This window comes from Lepisosteus oculatus, chromosome 4, assembly GCF_040954835.1.
Source record: "Lepisosteus oculatus isolate fLepOcu1 chromosome 4, fLepOcu1.hap2, whole genome shotgun sequence".
Classification (NCBI taxonomy): Eukaryota; Metazoa; Chordata; class Actinopteri; order Semionotiformes; family Lepisosteidae; genus Lepisosteus; species Lepisosteus oculatus.
In genome coordinates this window covers 33,606,006-33,622,908 of record NC_090699.1, presented here as the reverse complement: position 1 = coordinate 33,622,908, position 16,903 = coordinate 33,606,006, and the positions used below count along the sequence as shown (strand labels likewise).

General features: G+C 36.9%; 1 protein-coding gene across 1 annotated transcript in view; it reads right to left on the bottom strand.

Annotated features, from left to right (window-relative positions):
- Positions 1 to 16,903, bottom strand: part of LOC102684991 (G protein-coupled receptor kinase 5) — a 29,036-nt gene that overhangs the window by 7,327 nt on the left and 4,806 nt on the right. Inside the window, exons 4-13 of the mRNA XM_006630728.3 lie at positions 15,989 to 16,101; positions 15,515 to 15,592; positions 14,533 to 14,633; positions 13,613 to 13,705; positions 9,171 to 9,234; positions 8,168 to 8,308; positions 4,936 to 5,126; positions 3,022 to 3,059; positions 1,442 to 1,531; positions 311 to 519 (exon numbers count right to left, since the gene is read on the bottom strand). Of these exons, the coding sequence (XP_006630791.1) occupies positions 311 to 519; positions 1,442 to 1,531; positions 3,022 to 3,059; positions 4,936 to 5,126; positions 8,168 to 8,308; positions 9,171 to 9,234; positions 13,613 to 13,705; positions 14,533 to 14,633; positions 15,515 to 15,592; positions 15,989 to 16,101 (1,118 nt within the window). The remainder of the gene's footprint in view (positions 1 to 310; positions 520 to 1,441; positions 1,532 to 3,021; positions 3,060 to 4,935; positions 5,127 to 8,167; positions 8,309 to 9,170; positions 9,235 to 13,612; positions 13,706 to 14,532; positions 14,634 to 15,514; positions 15,593 to 15,988; positions 16,102 to 16,903) is intronic.

Sequence of the window (16,903 nt, the reverse complement as noted above, 5' to 3'; positions counted from 1 at the left end):
AAGGTAAGGTTAAGGTTAACCAAGTTAAACCCACAGCATAACAGCCTCACATCATTTACTCAGTTATTGGATGCCACTGGGAAATTCTGGCCACAGAGGAAGAACAGCACAGCCTACATTACAACTGCTCGCAAACAGACCAACAGACCATCAGATAATCTGACTGGGGGCTGTTACCCAGTGGGCACTCAGTAACCATGTTAATACTTCATCTATACTTAAGGTAACAATTACCTGCAATAGTGACAATATGACAATGGGGAATCAAAACGTGATGATAATTTGCCTTTGGGAAGACAGCTTCACTCACCAATTTACAAACACACTTGGCCTCTTCAGAGAATTTATCAGAGTAACTCTCTTCAATTTCCAGCACCCTCTTGTCCACCTCCTCTCGCTTCACCTTCTCTTTGCGGCCGCGGAATGGCGACTGCCCAGCGATCATCTCGTAGATCAGACAGCCGAGGCCCCAGTAGTCAGGACACAGGGCATAACGCTGATTATTCAGTACCTCTGGGGCTGCAATCAACAAAACAACAAAAAGTAATTAATGACTGTGCACGCAATCATATGTGGAAAAAGTGTCTCCCCAGAGTTTCCTTTTATTAACCTGGAATAACCCTGTTAAACTAAGCAGTACAGATCTTGTACATTGAAATGTGATCTCTGTTCTCCTCTGTTCACCTTCCCACTGAGAGCTGGTGTGTGATGAGCGTACTGGAGCACTATGGCTGCCATCGCATCATCCAGGTGGGGCTGCACATTGGTGGTGGTGCAGGGGAGTCCCCATTACCTATAAAGCGCTTTGAGTGGTGTGTCCAGAAAAGCGCTATGTAAGTGTAAGCAATTATTTATTGTTATTATTATTAAATGTGGTGCTCTGTTTGTATTCCCTTTGTACAATTCCCCAATATAATGCACAAGTCCGGGATGAATACAGTATGCTGTGTTTAGCATTAACCAGACCCATGCATTCACCCACTAACTCGCAGCGTATTACCATCCATCCATTTTCTAGCCTCTTCATCTAATACTGGATCGTGGGGAAGCCAGACCCTATCCCAGCATGCAACAAGTGCAAGGTAGGATACCCCCTGTACAGGACGCCAGTCCACCGCAGGCACAGACACAATCACACACATCCACCCACCACCATCAACCAGTATGTCTCTGGACTGTGGGAGGAAACCGGAGCACCTTGAGGAAACCCATGCAAACAGGAGGAGAACATGCAAACTGCACGTGGACAGCACCCAAGGTCCAAAATTGAACCCAGGGCCCCAGCGCTGTAAGGCAGCAATGTTAACCACTGTGCCACCATGCCGCCCCCAGAGGCCAAAAACGAATTATGATGGAAGTCTGTATAACTGCGACTGACATTTAGACAAGGATTCTGTTTAAGCCTTCGCTTACTATCAAAGAGGAAATAGAAAGAACTCACCCATATAACCAACAGTTCCTACCCGGCCTCGTATAGTCTCACCCTCAGGAATCTTCACAGCGAGACCCAGGTCTGATATCCTAATGTGGCCTGCCAACACATACAACCGATTTCAAGAAAAAAAAAATATTTTCACTACAATACAACATAAAGAAAAAAATGAACACATTTTCTAATAAGTGTTTTAGGCTGTGCTGGCATTTGCTCAATGGTGTGCAAACACAGGTCAATAAATAACAGCAATAAAAACATGTGAAACCAATAATTTGAGGTTAAGTTACTTGTGGAACAGATTCCTTAATGCCTTGGCTGGTAAATTTATAACAGAGTTGCTCATGTATTATCATTACATACATATAAATGTAAATCTCATATATATTTTTTGGAAAACTATTATTCAAAGTTGCTTAAAGGTTACACTTTTGTTTCTTGTCAGTACAACTTTTCTACATAACTAAAACTAAACACATCAGAAATAACCTATAATACATGCAATTCATAAATCATAATTATTAAATAAGCATAACTATCCAAATAATCTGTGACTATAACATTAGCAGGATAGGTTAAACTCAATATATATTTTTTATATTTAGGTTTGTTTTTAACCTTGGCTATGGATACTTTAAGAAAGAGTTTACAGCTTTAAATGAAAAATACAAGACTGATACAAGAACAGAGCTGATCTAAGCAACAGAAAGAAACAATGTGGCACCTATTCACATTTCTTATATACTGTTATTCCACATGCAACAGAATTTCTAAGAAAACTGTAAATGTAACTGTAGCAATTTAAAGATCTTAAAAAACAGTAAAGAAAGTCATGTACTTCTAAACTCTTAGGCACTGAATAATTTATCCCTCAGAGTTCATCCCCCTTCTTTCTGAATTCTCTCAGCTTTTCAGGCAATCATTTATTTTATCTAAAACTGGGGTAGCTATTCAGACCATTAAACCTATAAACCTGTCAATGGTGTGCCAGTTTCATCTAGAGCTTTGAAAAAGGTGAACCCACAATGGCACTCTTGGGGACATTATGCAACAGATTATTCTGCATTTGTTTTCTAGTAGTATATATTATTTGTAATTATATGATCTTTGGAAAGGTCTACCATACCCACCGCTGTTGAGTGGTAAAATGATGTATTATTAATGTGAACCCATGGCACCTGTGACTAATTCTCAAGATTACTGTTGCAAATTGTTTTGAACAAAGCAGCAAGCAGCATTAAAGCTCTTGTATGAGGTTCGGAATCTGAACAACTTCTCATTTTATTTAACATGTCAATAACCCTCTTTGTATGCTGGCACCCATAAGCAATTACGTTTTGTCCTGTATTTGTCAAAGCTGGTAAACTAAGGCCTCTCCACATTTTTAGAGAAGAGAGAGTAAAAAGTCTTATACTGTTATAAACTGAAGCTTAGTACAGATAAACAGACTCCTGGAAATGCAGTTCAGGGTAAAATGTTAGGGGTAGATTATAACACAATTTAATCAATACCATTTCTGGAAAACCAGCAACAAGATATTTTATTTAAGACTTGTTGATAATTAGAACTTTCTACATAAAAATGCTTACCATAGTCATCTAACAAGATGTTTTCTGGTTTCAAATCCCTAAAGAGCAAAATAAAACCGTTACAGCAGCATATATTTACGCTGTAAAAAATGGCAGAAATTTAGAAACTAGTACAAAAAAGCATTTTGTAAACTACTCAGATTTTAACCTGTCTATGCAATTTTATTTTCATACAATGTCTTAAACATTTCCTTCATTTTATTTCTGTGGAAAGTATATGGTCCAATAAAATGATCTAGAAAGGAAATAATTATGTAAACATACATATGACTTTTATTTAGACATCCTTTTCAGGTTTTGAACAATTGTATCATAGATGACACTGTAACATTACTCAATTTGGCTTTTTTAACATCTTAGGGGACAATTACAATTTGCCGAACATAACTGACAAGAAACAAGATATTGAAATACTTAATACTGATGTTCAATTTCACATCTTGTCAACAACTGAAAAGTTTTTAATTATGGAAATTATATGTTTTAAGGAAAGAATGGTAAGCACATTAGATAGTAGTTCGAATGAGGATAGCACAAGCAGATGTATTTCCTGATTTCTTCTGTGGAAATCAGATAATAGGCAAAAGCAAGCACACACATGCAAAGGCCACACTGATTAACTTGGGTGTATGATAATGTTTGTGGAACATTGCTGCATATTCAGTAAAGCATAAAGAAACGGCTATTTTTTCGTTTCTGAAGCAAACCTATTAGATGCCCAAAGGATCATCAATTAAAAATGGATGTGCAGTTTGTATTCCAAAAAAGCACAGATAAGAAAGACAGAACTGTAATAAAAAAAATGCAGGGAAGTTGATAAGGAAGTGGGCTGTAAAGCACCGTACAGTTAAAGTTTAAGAGCCCAATCGTGAAACAAATTACATTTTACTCAGTTGCCAGGCATTCATCATAGGTAATAAGAAAATACATACAGGCATGCAAACACAAAAAACAAGCATGTTAATCCAACACAAACAGAAGAATAAAAGTAAAATGTGGAAAGCACTTGTCCCTCTGACTCATTTTACAGCACAGGGAATCCAATTTTGAGAAAACATGTTGTACAATGTTACATAGCCACAGGCACAAGGGGAATATTTACTTCATTTCTAAAATTGTTTAAAATGAATTAGATTTAAAAAAACATACCTCATAAAAAGAAATTCTCTTTTTTAATTTAATTTCCTCTTTTAATCCATTTTAGAAACGGTGTTCAAATGGATTTATGTATGGACCATCTCCATTACTGAATATTGTATTTTTACTTTTTTGTTTTAATTCTTCACACTACCAATACCTTTGCCACAATCACATTACTACTGTAGCTACCACTACTGCTAACTACTACCAACAGGGAGAAATAATTACATTTATTCATCCTAAGTATCCTAAAGTATCCTAAGGCTTCATACATATACTGTAGGAGGGGACACGTTTCATCCAGCAATTCAGTGTGGCACCCACCTGGGCTTCTTACATTAGTCATTCTGCACCAGCAGCCCCACTACACAATGGATTGGGTGGAGAATTGAGAACTGAATTAAGAGGGAACTACTGTATAGGAATGGCAGGCTGGGCAAACCAAGAGTGGCAATTAGCCAGGACACTGAGGTTAATACCCACACACGTATAAACAGTGCTAAGAAGGACCAAGCAGTCAGGACCTCCATTTATGACTCATTTGAAGAATGGCACTTTCTACAACAGTGTCTTCATTACCATACTGTTCTTTGGTTAGGGTATTCAGATCCATTAAGAATGCCACCTTAATGTCCACCAACACCACTTGGTAGGCTTGGAAATCCTGCCTACTATCCTGCCAGTTTAGCTTTTGATGATCTGAGGAGATCACTAAAAGCCATTCAATGGCCATATCTAACATTTGTCCCGTTTTGCTGTAGTTACCTTGCTCACCTGTAAACGATAAATTCTCTGTGAAGGTCCTCCAAGCCACAGAGGATCTCTGCTGCATAAAACAAGGCTCGATCTTCTTCAAAGCCTGGGTTCCCCATATTATAGATGTGAAACTTCAAATCACCTCCATTCATTATTGTCAGGACTAAACACAGTGCATCCTTTGTTTCATAAGCATAAGCCAAATTAACCTGAAGAAACAATAATACAAAAAGAAATCCATGAAAAGAAATGACACATTTTTAAAATATGCTAATACATAAAATCTATTACAACTGAAAATCTAATACAACAATATGTTTTGGCACCTTCATGCTCACACTTGCTCGGTTACTTTAATTACAGATACTCAAAGCACAATGTCTAAACAACAGATCAGACTATGTGACATCCTATCCATACTAAACCGATAACCTCTATGATACCCAGATGTAAAATGCTAGAAATCTTAAACTGCAGAAAGTAGCATACTGTATAACGCTACATTACTAACTAGAGAAATGTTATGTTGCAGCAATAAATTATTAAATTAAAGTCCACTATGATGTTTTTTTCTCAACTTGATTGATAAGCCTTTGAAGAATGTGACAGCTCCTGAGAAAAACAGCAATTTTAAAACAAAACATTTAGTGTAATGCTGTAATGTGTGTGTTATTTGTGTTAATTATGACATTGCACTGTGTTGCCCATCAGAATTCAGGTGATACTACATTGAAGACTTTGTCATACTGTATATGTTCATATATCTGGCCTTTCAGACATAAATAAAATGAATCTTACATAGTGCTTTTCTGGACAATCTACACAAAATGCTTTACAGGCACCATCACCAAGTGTGCACATGGATGATGCAACAGCAGCCAAAGTGTGGCAGTACGTACAGCACACATCAGCTATCAACAGGGAGGAGAACAGAGTGATGAAGCCAATTCAGAGATGGGAATTATTGGGAGGCCATAATTGGTAAAGGCCAGTGGGAAATTTGTCCAGGACACTCAGGTAACACCCCTACTCTTTTCAAGAAATGCCCTGGTATTTTTAATGGCCACAGAGAGTCAGGACCTGAGTTTTATGCCTCATCCGAAGGACGGCACCTTTTTACAGTATAGTGTCCCTATCACTGGGTCATTGGGTCCCACACAGACAACAGGGTGAGCGCCCCCTTCTGGCCCCACTAATACCTCTTCCAGCATTCACCTGGACTCTCCACAGCTACAGTATTTACGACGGCATGAGTAATTGTTCAATAAACGTTGAAAAGGAGCCAATGTAAAAATAGGCAACACCTATTTAATCATTTAAAATTATTTTTTGACCATGTATCATACATGTATATTGATAAACAAATTTGTGTTATTAGGAACAGGAGATCAGACAGCTTAGAAGGATGAAGTACATGATAAACACAGTTGTTCTTAATGTCAGACACTAATATTTAAAAATCTCCTATATTGAGCAACAAAAGAATCTCATCACTTTATTTATACATCAGGTTTCAGAAAACTAAAGTATACGTATTTTAGATACTTAATAAATGCTTTTTGCATAATTTTGATGAATTGATTGATCATGCCTGACCATGATGCTACTGCTGCATACAAGCTAAATCATCTCAGTAAAGAGAGTTGATTGGGTATCAGTAATTTAAAGTGTTGAATATCAAGCCTGGTGACTATTAAGGAAGAACACAAAAGGAACCAATTTGCGCTGCTTATGAAGAAAGTAATGCGTTTATGCCATTGGAGGGCTGGAGGTAGAACGACATCTGCTTGCTGTCAACATCCCAGTGATATAGTGATGAGATGTTACAGTCGAGCGTTGTCTGTCAGTAAGAAGTTACAATGGGGGAATCCTTGAAATACAAGAACCAATATAAATGTGTAGTGGACGTTCAAAAAAGGATGGTCTAGCCATGAATGTTAGTCAATACAAAAATCCATATGTAGTGATTGCAACATGATTGTAGGGTGCTACATTGGTCTTATCCATGGGAACCCACTTACTGCCCTTCCTGTGACCTCATCCTGAAGTGACAACATTCTTGCAGGACAAGCAATGTCCTCACGCTGCACATACAACAATAGCTTTCTTTTAAGGTGACAGTTATGCTGCAGTTGCCCTACTCGCCTAATCTGAGTCCTATTGAATATTTGCTGGGATGACGTGTGGCATCCAGGGCTCAGAGACCAGTGAACAGTCACATGCTGATCCAGGTTGTAAGAAAGGAATGGGAGAGAATCCCACAAGCAACTGCAATCTGGTGTAAAGAATACAACACAGATATACCGACTGTATTGCTTCCAATACCGAGAACATTATTAGCCTGAGACTTTCACTGGAAGCTGATGATGATTAATGTTAGCATAATGAATTTACCCATGTTTGTTCAATGCAATGCCAATAAAACAGCTACAAAAAGGTCTCATAACTTTGTGCATTTGTTGCAGTTTGTAAGTTAGTTTGGATGCACAGTATATGAATCAGTAAATTATTAGCATATACTTTTTAGCACAATCTAAAACATATCTGCATTGCAACTAATTTCCTGAAGCAGATGAGCACAACAGAGAGAATAGCAAAAACAGAAAAAAGGTCAATTAATTACTTTTCTACAGAACTTTCCATCCCAATTACAGAATAATGCTGTTTTCAAATGAAGACTGGCTATTAAAATTTGTATCTATTAAAATACTACAGTTCTGCTAAATGTCTTAATCACACTTATTTATAATATATCTTATTAATCTTCATTTAACATTTAATTTAGAATTGTTCTACAAAAGAGCACAAGCCTCACATTCCTTAATTTTGGTTTGTACAATATAAGACCCTGAGCTCTTGTGCATCTTGGCATACTGTGTCTAATTGACTTTCGTCACAAATTATTAAAATCATCTAAATTCATTCTGTGTATTAATGTGATGGCAGCTGAATGGTTAAAAACAATTCCTTGAAGGCACTGTCACTGGGCAAACACCATAATCTGTTCAAGCTCATCTGAATATGTCTTTTAATGATAAACTCCTTCCCTTCAAAAGTATAAATGAAGGACTGCATTCTAATGGTTCCTTTATTATTAAAAGAAGCCTTTTACCAAGAACACCGCACAATTAAGGAAAAAAATAATGTTGAGGACTTAACTCAGTTTTAGCTTTATCATTTCAGTACTGCCAACACATTGTTCCAATCACAGCTTTCTTGTTCTCTGGTGAAGTGTGAAGTTGATACTTACTACAAACCTGCTGTTGACTTTTTCTAAGATCTGTTTCTCGTTTAAAGCCATAGCCTCCCCTTTCCTCTTTTTTATCCTCTTCTTCTCCAGCCTTTTGCAAGCATACATCTTTCCTGTAGCTCGGACCTGGCAGGCACATACCTGCGTGACGACGGAACACAGGAAAAAGAGGCCCATAGGATCAGTGCTTGGCCAAGACATCAGGGTAACTTTTCTTGTTTTTCCAGAAGGCATTTCTGGGGAGGTCTCCAAGTTGAACTGATTACAAAAACACCTGAAATAAAGACTGCCAAAGTCCTCCTGATTTGTTTAAAAGAAGCTGTGTGTTCATTGGTTACCTAGAATGCGATCATGCAACCCAGAAAGAACAGTCTTGGGAAGAAAACTACTTAAGGTGTACGTATATTAAAAATAAGGAAAGCTGTCTGTTATAAGATAAAACAATACACTAACTTCAATTATTAATTTTAACCTAACACAGAGATGAGAAATTGACACTGTGGAAGAAAAAAAAAACTGACAGAACACAATTTGTTGCTTGTTTGGGTGAGGCTACATTTTTTTCAGATCATTTCTGCATTGCAAATTGGGGAAATAAATCTAAGTTGTGCAGAACATAGAAGCGCATTCACAATTTAAATTTAAATTTCTATATTCTGTAAAAAGATTAAAAGCGGCAGTATTGTTTGCTATACAACCAGAAGATCCATAAATACATAGTGTAAGACAAATGAAAGAAAACAAACAGATTTTCGTATTTTTCTGTTTGTTGCTAAATTCTATACACTAAAGGGTTTATTTGGGTTTTGTGCATCAACATTCTCTCAAAAGCTCTGTTGAAATGTGTGTGGAAGAACATGCAGTTACATTTCCTTAACATGTAGGACTGTGGGAAACATATCAGGGTCATTCTTTATGAAATGCTAAATGCTGTGATTGACAAAAAGATCTTTCAAGACTGTTACTATCTAAAACATTGGTAAGGAAAAAGGAATTCTCTTACCTCCCCAAATCCACCTTTTCCTAGAACTCTGTACTGTCTAAATGTATTCTTTGTTACAGGTAACCTGGAAAACAAGTGAAAAATTAATATTATTTTATAAAAAAAACAGAGGTATAAAAGTTTTTTCATATCTCTGGAAAATTAAGTATAGGTTCTAAAAAGATTTCAAATATGCCCTCAATGCAATGTTTACAGGAAAATTGGTATTTTGGCTTGTGATCAGCATTCAGAACCTGATAAAAAAAAGCTTAGAAAAGGCAGTAGCTTCTCCAGCAAGAAAAGATGAAGGAAAAGACTTATTGCGTTACACTAATATAGCAATACTCCACCATCCTCTACAATTCTATTAGACACTTTTGTAATAATCACGACATACTGTATACTGGAATTCATTTCCCATGGTAATGTGTATTCAAATAACAAAACTCCCGTTTTTATGAGCAACATACAGTATTTTCACCAAAATGACCTGATCTTTTTAAATCTGCTACCAATTGCGTAGAATCCCAGCTCTATGTGTTCTTTGTGGCTTGTTGTTTGTAAAACCACAAATACTATACAACTGCATTGCAAATAATGAAAAAATATAATATGTAATGAAGAGAAAATACTGGCAGCTGTAATGAATAGGCAGTGAAAATATTAAAGCATCTAAAGACATTTTTTCATAAATGGTGAAACAGATTTACTAAAATTGACATGGACAGTATTAAGATTTAATATTCTTTAAATTTGTGTGTCGATCCATTTTCTAACTCCTTCATCCAATTCAGGTTGGGGGTGAGTCGGCACGTCAGAGAGGTGTTATGACTTGTGGAACTTCAGATCATCACGTATAATTTATAGGTTATGTTTGGCTGTATTGTCTTGAAGGTTAGACATTGCTGGCTTTGAACATCCCAGATGGTGAGCAGCAGTGCATCAACTTTGTCCAGCTCCAAAACATACTGATGGCATGAAAATTTTGCTCTCTCAATATACAAATTATATAATATACGAAGGTGCATTGGTTGTTGTCTGTGCTTTTTATTTTGACTTTGGCTTAAAAATCGGGCTTGATATTCAACAGGTTAAATCACCTCAGCACATATGGCCAATTAACCCTCTCACTAACGAGGTGCTTATGCAACAATTCGTCCCTGGAGTGAATTACAGTCACTCATGAATGATCCATTCATCAAAACTACAGTAAAAACATTTAATCAATATCTAAAATCTGTGCACTTTATTTTTTTCTAAAAACATACACAGAGTAGCTCCTTTTTATGCTTTGTATATTATATGTATATTCTTGTCATTTTGGTATATTTTTGTCACAGATCATACACAATGCTGAGAAAAAGCTTGAATTTAATTGCAGGAATGACAATTTCTTACCATGATACTGTTTTTAATCAAATTCAGTCTTTAAAAAAAAACTAAATATTTTATATTTAACAGTTCAATGTTTTTTGAGACACAGTGGTGTATGGAATAGAAAAAAAATGTTTACATGAAAATAATGAGTCTTTATAATAATCATTAAACTTATATAACACTTTTCTGGACACTCCACTTCTATTATGTGAAACAATAAGTAAGGCCTACTTCACTCAGCTAATTAATGGGTTAAATAATTAAGCAAGATGTAAACAACTGCTGCGTTTTGGCAGTCCTCCCCGATGTGAGTCAGAAGCTTTGTGAGTGTTTTAGCACAAACATGTCATGTCACTATCAAGAAAGATTTTTGAGAAACTCAGGAAAAGAATACCTGATGCTCGTTAGTCTGGAGAGGATTACAAAACCATTTTAAACAACTGGGGCTTCATCCATCCACCGTTAGGCAAGTGGAAAATATTCAAGACCATGGTGACTCTATCCAGAACCTGTAATCCTGCCAGGATCTTCCGAAGGGGAACCCCTAAAATTCATCCGGGACATCATAACGAACCTCAAAAGGAGTGGTTTTCATGGGAGGAAAGCAAGGAAGCAACCATGGTTCCCTAAAAAGAACACTGCTGCCCATCTTAATTTTGCCAAAAAGCACCTGGGCCATTCACAAGACTACTCAAAGAACATCTCCTGGGCAGACGAGTCACAAGTTGAACATATTGGACACCATGAGATATGTTTTGTGTAGTAAAAACCTGCCCTCCAGCAGAAGAACCTCATCCCAGCCTTCAAGCACGGTTTTTAGAGAATCATGGTTTGGGGCTGCTTTGCCACCTCAGGACCAAGATGACTTGCCATCAGATAACCATGAATCTGACACTGTATCAGCAAATCCTGGAGCATAATGCAAGACTATCCATGCAGCAAGACCCCCTGCAAAGATCCCAAACATGCTAGCAGACCTACAAGAAAATGTCGGAAGAAGAAATTTTGCATTTTGGATTGGCCCAATCAGCGCCCAGAGAAAAAAAACCCTGAAATGTTATGGAAGGATCTGAAGTAAGCTATCCACACAAGGAACCCTCAAATACACAGACTTGAAAGGTTCTGTAAGAAAGAATGAATTTGAGCCCAATGTGAGACACTCATTAACAGGTAACGGAAACATCTAGATAATTCCATTGCTACTCGAGGGGGTGCCAGCAAATCTAAGGGCTTGTGTATTTACTCAATGAAAATATTTACTAATGGATTATTTTATTTGTTTTTATTTGGACTATTAATTAGTCTTAATGTATCTGGCATCTTTTTGTTATACTGTATGTTTACTCATGTTATCATAATATTAATTAATACTTTCATGAAGATCTAAATCCTTTTGAGGTTCAAAAACATAAAATATCTCAAACCAACAGAGTTCTCAGTCTTTTTCTTGGCACTGGAAGGCTTGTCTGAGGTACATTTGTCCTGAAGAATACCACAATGCTCGCTGTCTCATACAAGAGGAAATAATACACTTGTAAATATGAATACTCTTTGCAATTTGAAAACATCTTGGAAACAGGTGGTGGTATTTCCTTGTTCAGAAATGTACGTGTTAAAATTAATCACATTACACTAAAATGGGACAATAACCACTGTTTTTTGCAAACATTGATACAAAATTAATATAGCCACCCTTCAGGAGGTCGACAGAAAGGAGAAATAGCATAAACCATATAGCAAACATGGGTAAACAAGGTAAACACTCTGCCATTAAACCTGCTGGCAGAGGTCTAGTTCTTGAACTGTAGTATCAGAAAATGAATGACCCCAAAAAATAAAATATTTGAAACAAAGGATTTGTAAAGAGGCCAGACAGCTTCAGTTTTGTGCATCTCCATACGTGTGTGGGATACAAACAGCTCTGTACAGCTGCATCTGTCGTTGAAGTGTCTTCATCTGCATCTGCTTTTTAATCGTGTTAATGACAAGCTCCTGGACTACAGTGATGAACCCAGCACCTAAACCTAACACTCAGAAAGAAACTTGAGGGTTTTTTTTCCACATACGTGACCAGCATAAAAACAGTTGGTCCTAATGTGTATGACTCATCATTTTATTTATGAAGTCCGTGCTTTCCTTCACATGCTGCCAACCTTCTGCAAACCCTTCCTTTTATGTACAACACATACCAATGTTTTTGTACTGTTAATGAAAAATCCATGATACTTCGAGGTATGTGGATTTTTTTCTAAAAAAATTACAACAGCTGCCTAATACACAAGGCATCTAAGATTGGGTAGCACACATTTTCACAGAGTGAGTGCTGAAATGCTTTGTTTCTTGCTAAAGTTTTATTTCTCTACCTGCTCCTGAAAACCAGGGCCTTAAGAAAGTTCAGCCTATTTAGGATATTCACTGAGCACACAATGTATGAAAACAATTAACACTTCTTGCAAGAATACAATAGAATTATGACACGAGAAATATTCCTTAGACGAAAGCTTCACTAATTAGTCTGTATAAACATTTAGCTGTGTTAATATGAGAAGAATAATCTCAAACTCTTGGAAAGATTCCTGCTTCAGAATTTATGCTTATTAGGGGTGGGGGCACATATGGTTCCACAGTTTCGTAAAAGTAATACTGATAACCAAGCTTCTAATCCCACCGCAAGGAACTCAGAAAAATGTGCAAAGTGTGACCTGGAATAAACAGCAGTTCTTTTTGTTCATTTTCAAGTTGAAAAGCCATCATTTTGTATGTTTGGAAAGGCACCTAAATTGAGAGTTTCTTTGTTGTGGTCAAGCCTTGCAGTTTCTAACAATAGTGAATAATAATACACTGAGAATAAAAATCCGTGGTAAATCACCAATCTCAAGCCCACTCCACATATCTTTGGAAAGATAAAAATAGTACTTCAAGTTATTTGAAAGCAAATCACAAGCCATTTGGCAGTAAAAGGGTGTGAAAGAAGGAAATGACAGTGGTATGTGGTCACACAGCTTTATGGTCTTCCGTTTACCTCTTCATGAACACCACTGTTTTCCTTACAATGAGGATGAACAGTCCTTGGACACATGACCTACCTTTCTAACCACTTCCACTGTAGAAACCTATCGAAATACATGCTCTCCTGGTACTCCTGGAATGGAGCCCCACTCAGGTAGTCTTGGACAGATCTGTCTCAAGAAAAACACCAGCAATAAATCACAGGGTTTTTTGTATATTTTAAGATGATTTAAGAGAACACGTTTTACAGTTGTTCTGGTTGAGAAATAAATTCCACTTACACGTTACAATGGCATACACAGAATCTGACTCCAGATGGTGGCATACAAGGGGATCAGTTGCTGTATAGTAGGTTCACAGACTCCTAGAGCTCTAGACCTCTTTGTATGTTTTTGTGAAACATTTTGATTTGCAGTAAATTTGTATGCACACATTAACAGGATATTATTTATTACAATATTATATTAAAAAGCACATACTGTATGAGTAGCAGATGAATAAACACATAGACATTATGTGAAGAATATGTACAAGTTAATAAAAGGAGATGGGAGATGTTGGGCTGCATTTCCAGCACTAGTGTAAGTATCCTGTATCATGGCGGACCTCAAACCCAATAACTATTCTTACCCACATGTTTTATTCTGTTCTAGTACATGCACATAAACCTGGTCTATGGTAAATAAACAGAAACGTATCATCTAATGTTAGTACAATATTTTCACTTGCTTGTGTTCAAGTTCCCTTTGCAGACATACAGCAATAAGATGATTATACTAGTCTGCTAATCTGAAAAACTTTCCAAGTGCAACACTCAGTTCTTCACTGGGAGTAACAGACTCCCCATAAGACAAAGATGAAAGCAAAAAGCATAAGATTATCAGTCATGGGTAAACTGACTGACGTGTTGTCTTTCTTTCAACCACTCAGAGATCATTTTAAACTTATTTTGTTTTCATATATCACTGGCTATAGGGTGATGAAATAAAAAACTTACTTCACACAGTGAGAGAACAGCTCCTTGCAGGGGCTGAGCTCATGTTTTTCTTTTGTTTCATTAATGAGGTCTAAACTTATTTCTGGTATGTAATCTGAAGACTGGAGGAAAAAAGAGAGGAGAGAAGAAATAGAAAATGTAATGTACCAGGTATCTCAACTTGACAGACCTATCACGATAAAGGCAAAAATACATCTACAGCGAAAGCATAAACACAGGAAAAGAAACGTGCACCGGAGAAAAATAAAACTGTAAAAAAGAAAAGTTCTCACACGCAGCACAGGGGAAAATACTGCCTCGCCTTTTTGCGAGTTGCACGCATTGCCAACATAATCACACAGGACATCTTTCTAATTAAAAACGTTCTGCACATTAATAAACACTCAGGGGAGCAGGGCAGCTCCGTTGCGCCACAACTGGGTAATTTATGCGACAATGGAGGGTGACAGAAAAACACCTGCACTGCCTTTTGTAGCTGCAATTAGAGGCACACAAGGGAGAGCTGGGAAGACTGATGGTTTCCCAAAGCACCGTACAGGTGAGTAATCCAAAGGGCTAAATACTGTAAAGTACATCATGTGGAAGGGGGTAGACTTTACCCGGTAGCTCAAATGGGCTCTTTGCATTTTGAAAATTTTTGCAAGTGTACTAATTTGAAGTGGTGGCCCCCATCCTACAGTATGTCACTGAACTGTTTTCTTCATGGGTCGCTGCAAAACCCACCACTTATTTTGAAAAGCAAGTCTTTAAAAATAGATAACTGATTTTAGGATTCAGAATTAAGCATGTAGCTTACCTCAAAACAAAACACTGTTTTTAAAGAGTATTCCTCAGAATGTACAGTGTGGATATTTAATGAACAAACACTGTTTTCTTGATTTTAATTGTGCTTGTTTAGCACAAAACAGCATCTGGCTTGCTCATTCCACTTTATGAAAAATGTCTAGCCGAGCTAAAAAACTTGCTTCTTGAGACATCCTACCTCTGGACTGAGGTATGTACTGATAATTTCCTTTCCGTTTGCACCCAACTTCTCATCTGGGGTAACTTCATACTCTACCTGAGGAAAAATAAATAAATAATGAAAATAGAATTACCTGAAGGTAAAAAGAAAACTATAAATTTGCCTAGCATGCATCACTTAGATGTTTACATATTCGTGTGAAAATAACAGGTAATAATTTGAGTTTATAGATTACATTCAAAGTTCATTTATAAGCCCATAATGCTAAAGTTGTTTTCACCGTGAAGAAAGGGTTAACACATTTAAAAATATTAAACTTTTAAACTAAGCAGGTTTAAGGCTTCATTTAGACACAGCTGGAGCTACAGTAGCTTGACTCCTGTTGCAAAACATGGAGAGCCCACTGGTTTCCTAGCATCAACAGTCACATTTACCAACGTTAATGGCAAGAAAACTCTTTGTAAAATCTGGTCCAGGGCACGCTGTACTTACCACGGAGTTTAGAAACTTTATACAGCGCTGAAATTCTGGTCGGGTTTCACAGAACTGGCGGAAGAGTAGCTTGCCAATTGGCTGTCTGTAGCACAAGCTGTAGTACTCTCTGTCTGAGAGAAAGAAAATGAAAACAAAGATTGAGACAATTAAAGGAGTGGTGTAATTATATTTCAGGATATTTTACTTATTAAACTAGCAATTTAAATGTCACAGGCATATAAATGTTTACAATATATAAACAGGAAAAAAACACTCACCTGTATCATAAACTATGATCCAGTTGCTCCAATTTTAAGTTTAATACCTCTGCATTTTGTATAACTCAGAATATGCATTGAAACTCTAAATGTTCACAGTAATTAGATTTTGCTTTTATGGTGTGTTATCCAAAGCTGAGATGTTGCAAGGTATGGTGTACTACAGCCATAAACACAAGACCATTGCACAGAAAGGGGTCCAAAGTATCCAAGATAGAGACACAGAGACTCAGGAGCATTATAATGTTAAAATGATTGTCTTATGTCATTTGGAAGTGAGAAACATTTATAATGTGGTACAATGTTCTGCACAGTACTGGCAAGCTGATGTGGATGATCAAATAGAGAATTAAGCCTGTTCAGATGCCACTCCCAGAACTTGGACCGGTGGTGCTCAGATTAATGTGAGACATTGAAACGTCTGGAACACTACAAAAGAACATCCGCAATTTCATCACTGCAAGGGATGGCCATAGGATCAACTAAATGCAGGCCAGAGCTCATATACCTGTAGATCTGTATAAGCCCTAGTCTACCAAGCAATACAATATGTATAATGACTCTCACAACACACCTTCTGTTTCTACCCTCAATTTTCTAGATGTAATGTTCAGTATTTTATAACTTCTTCTACATTTCAGGTTCTTTTTTATAT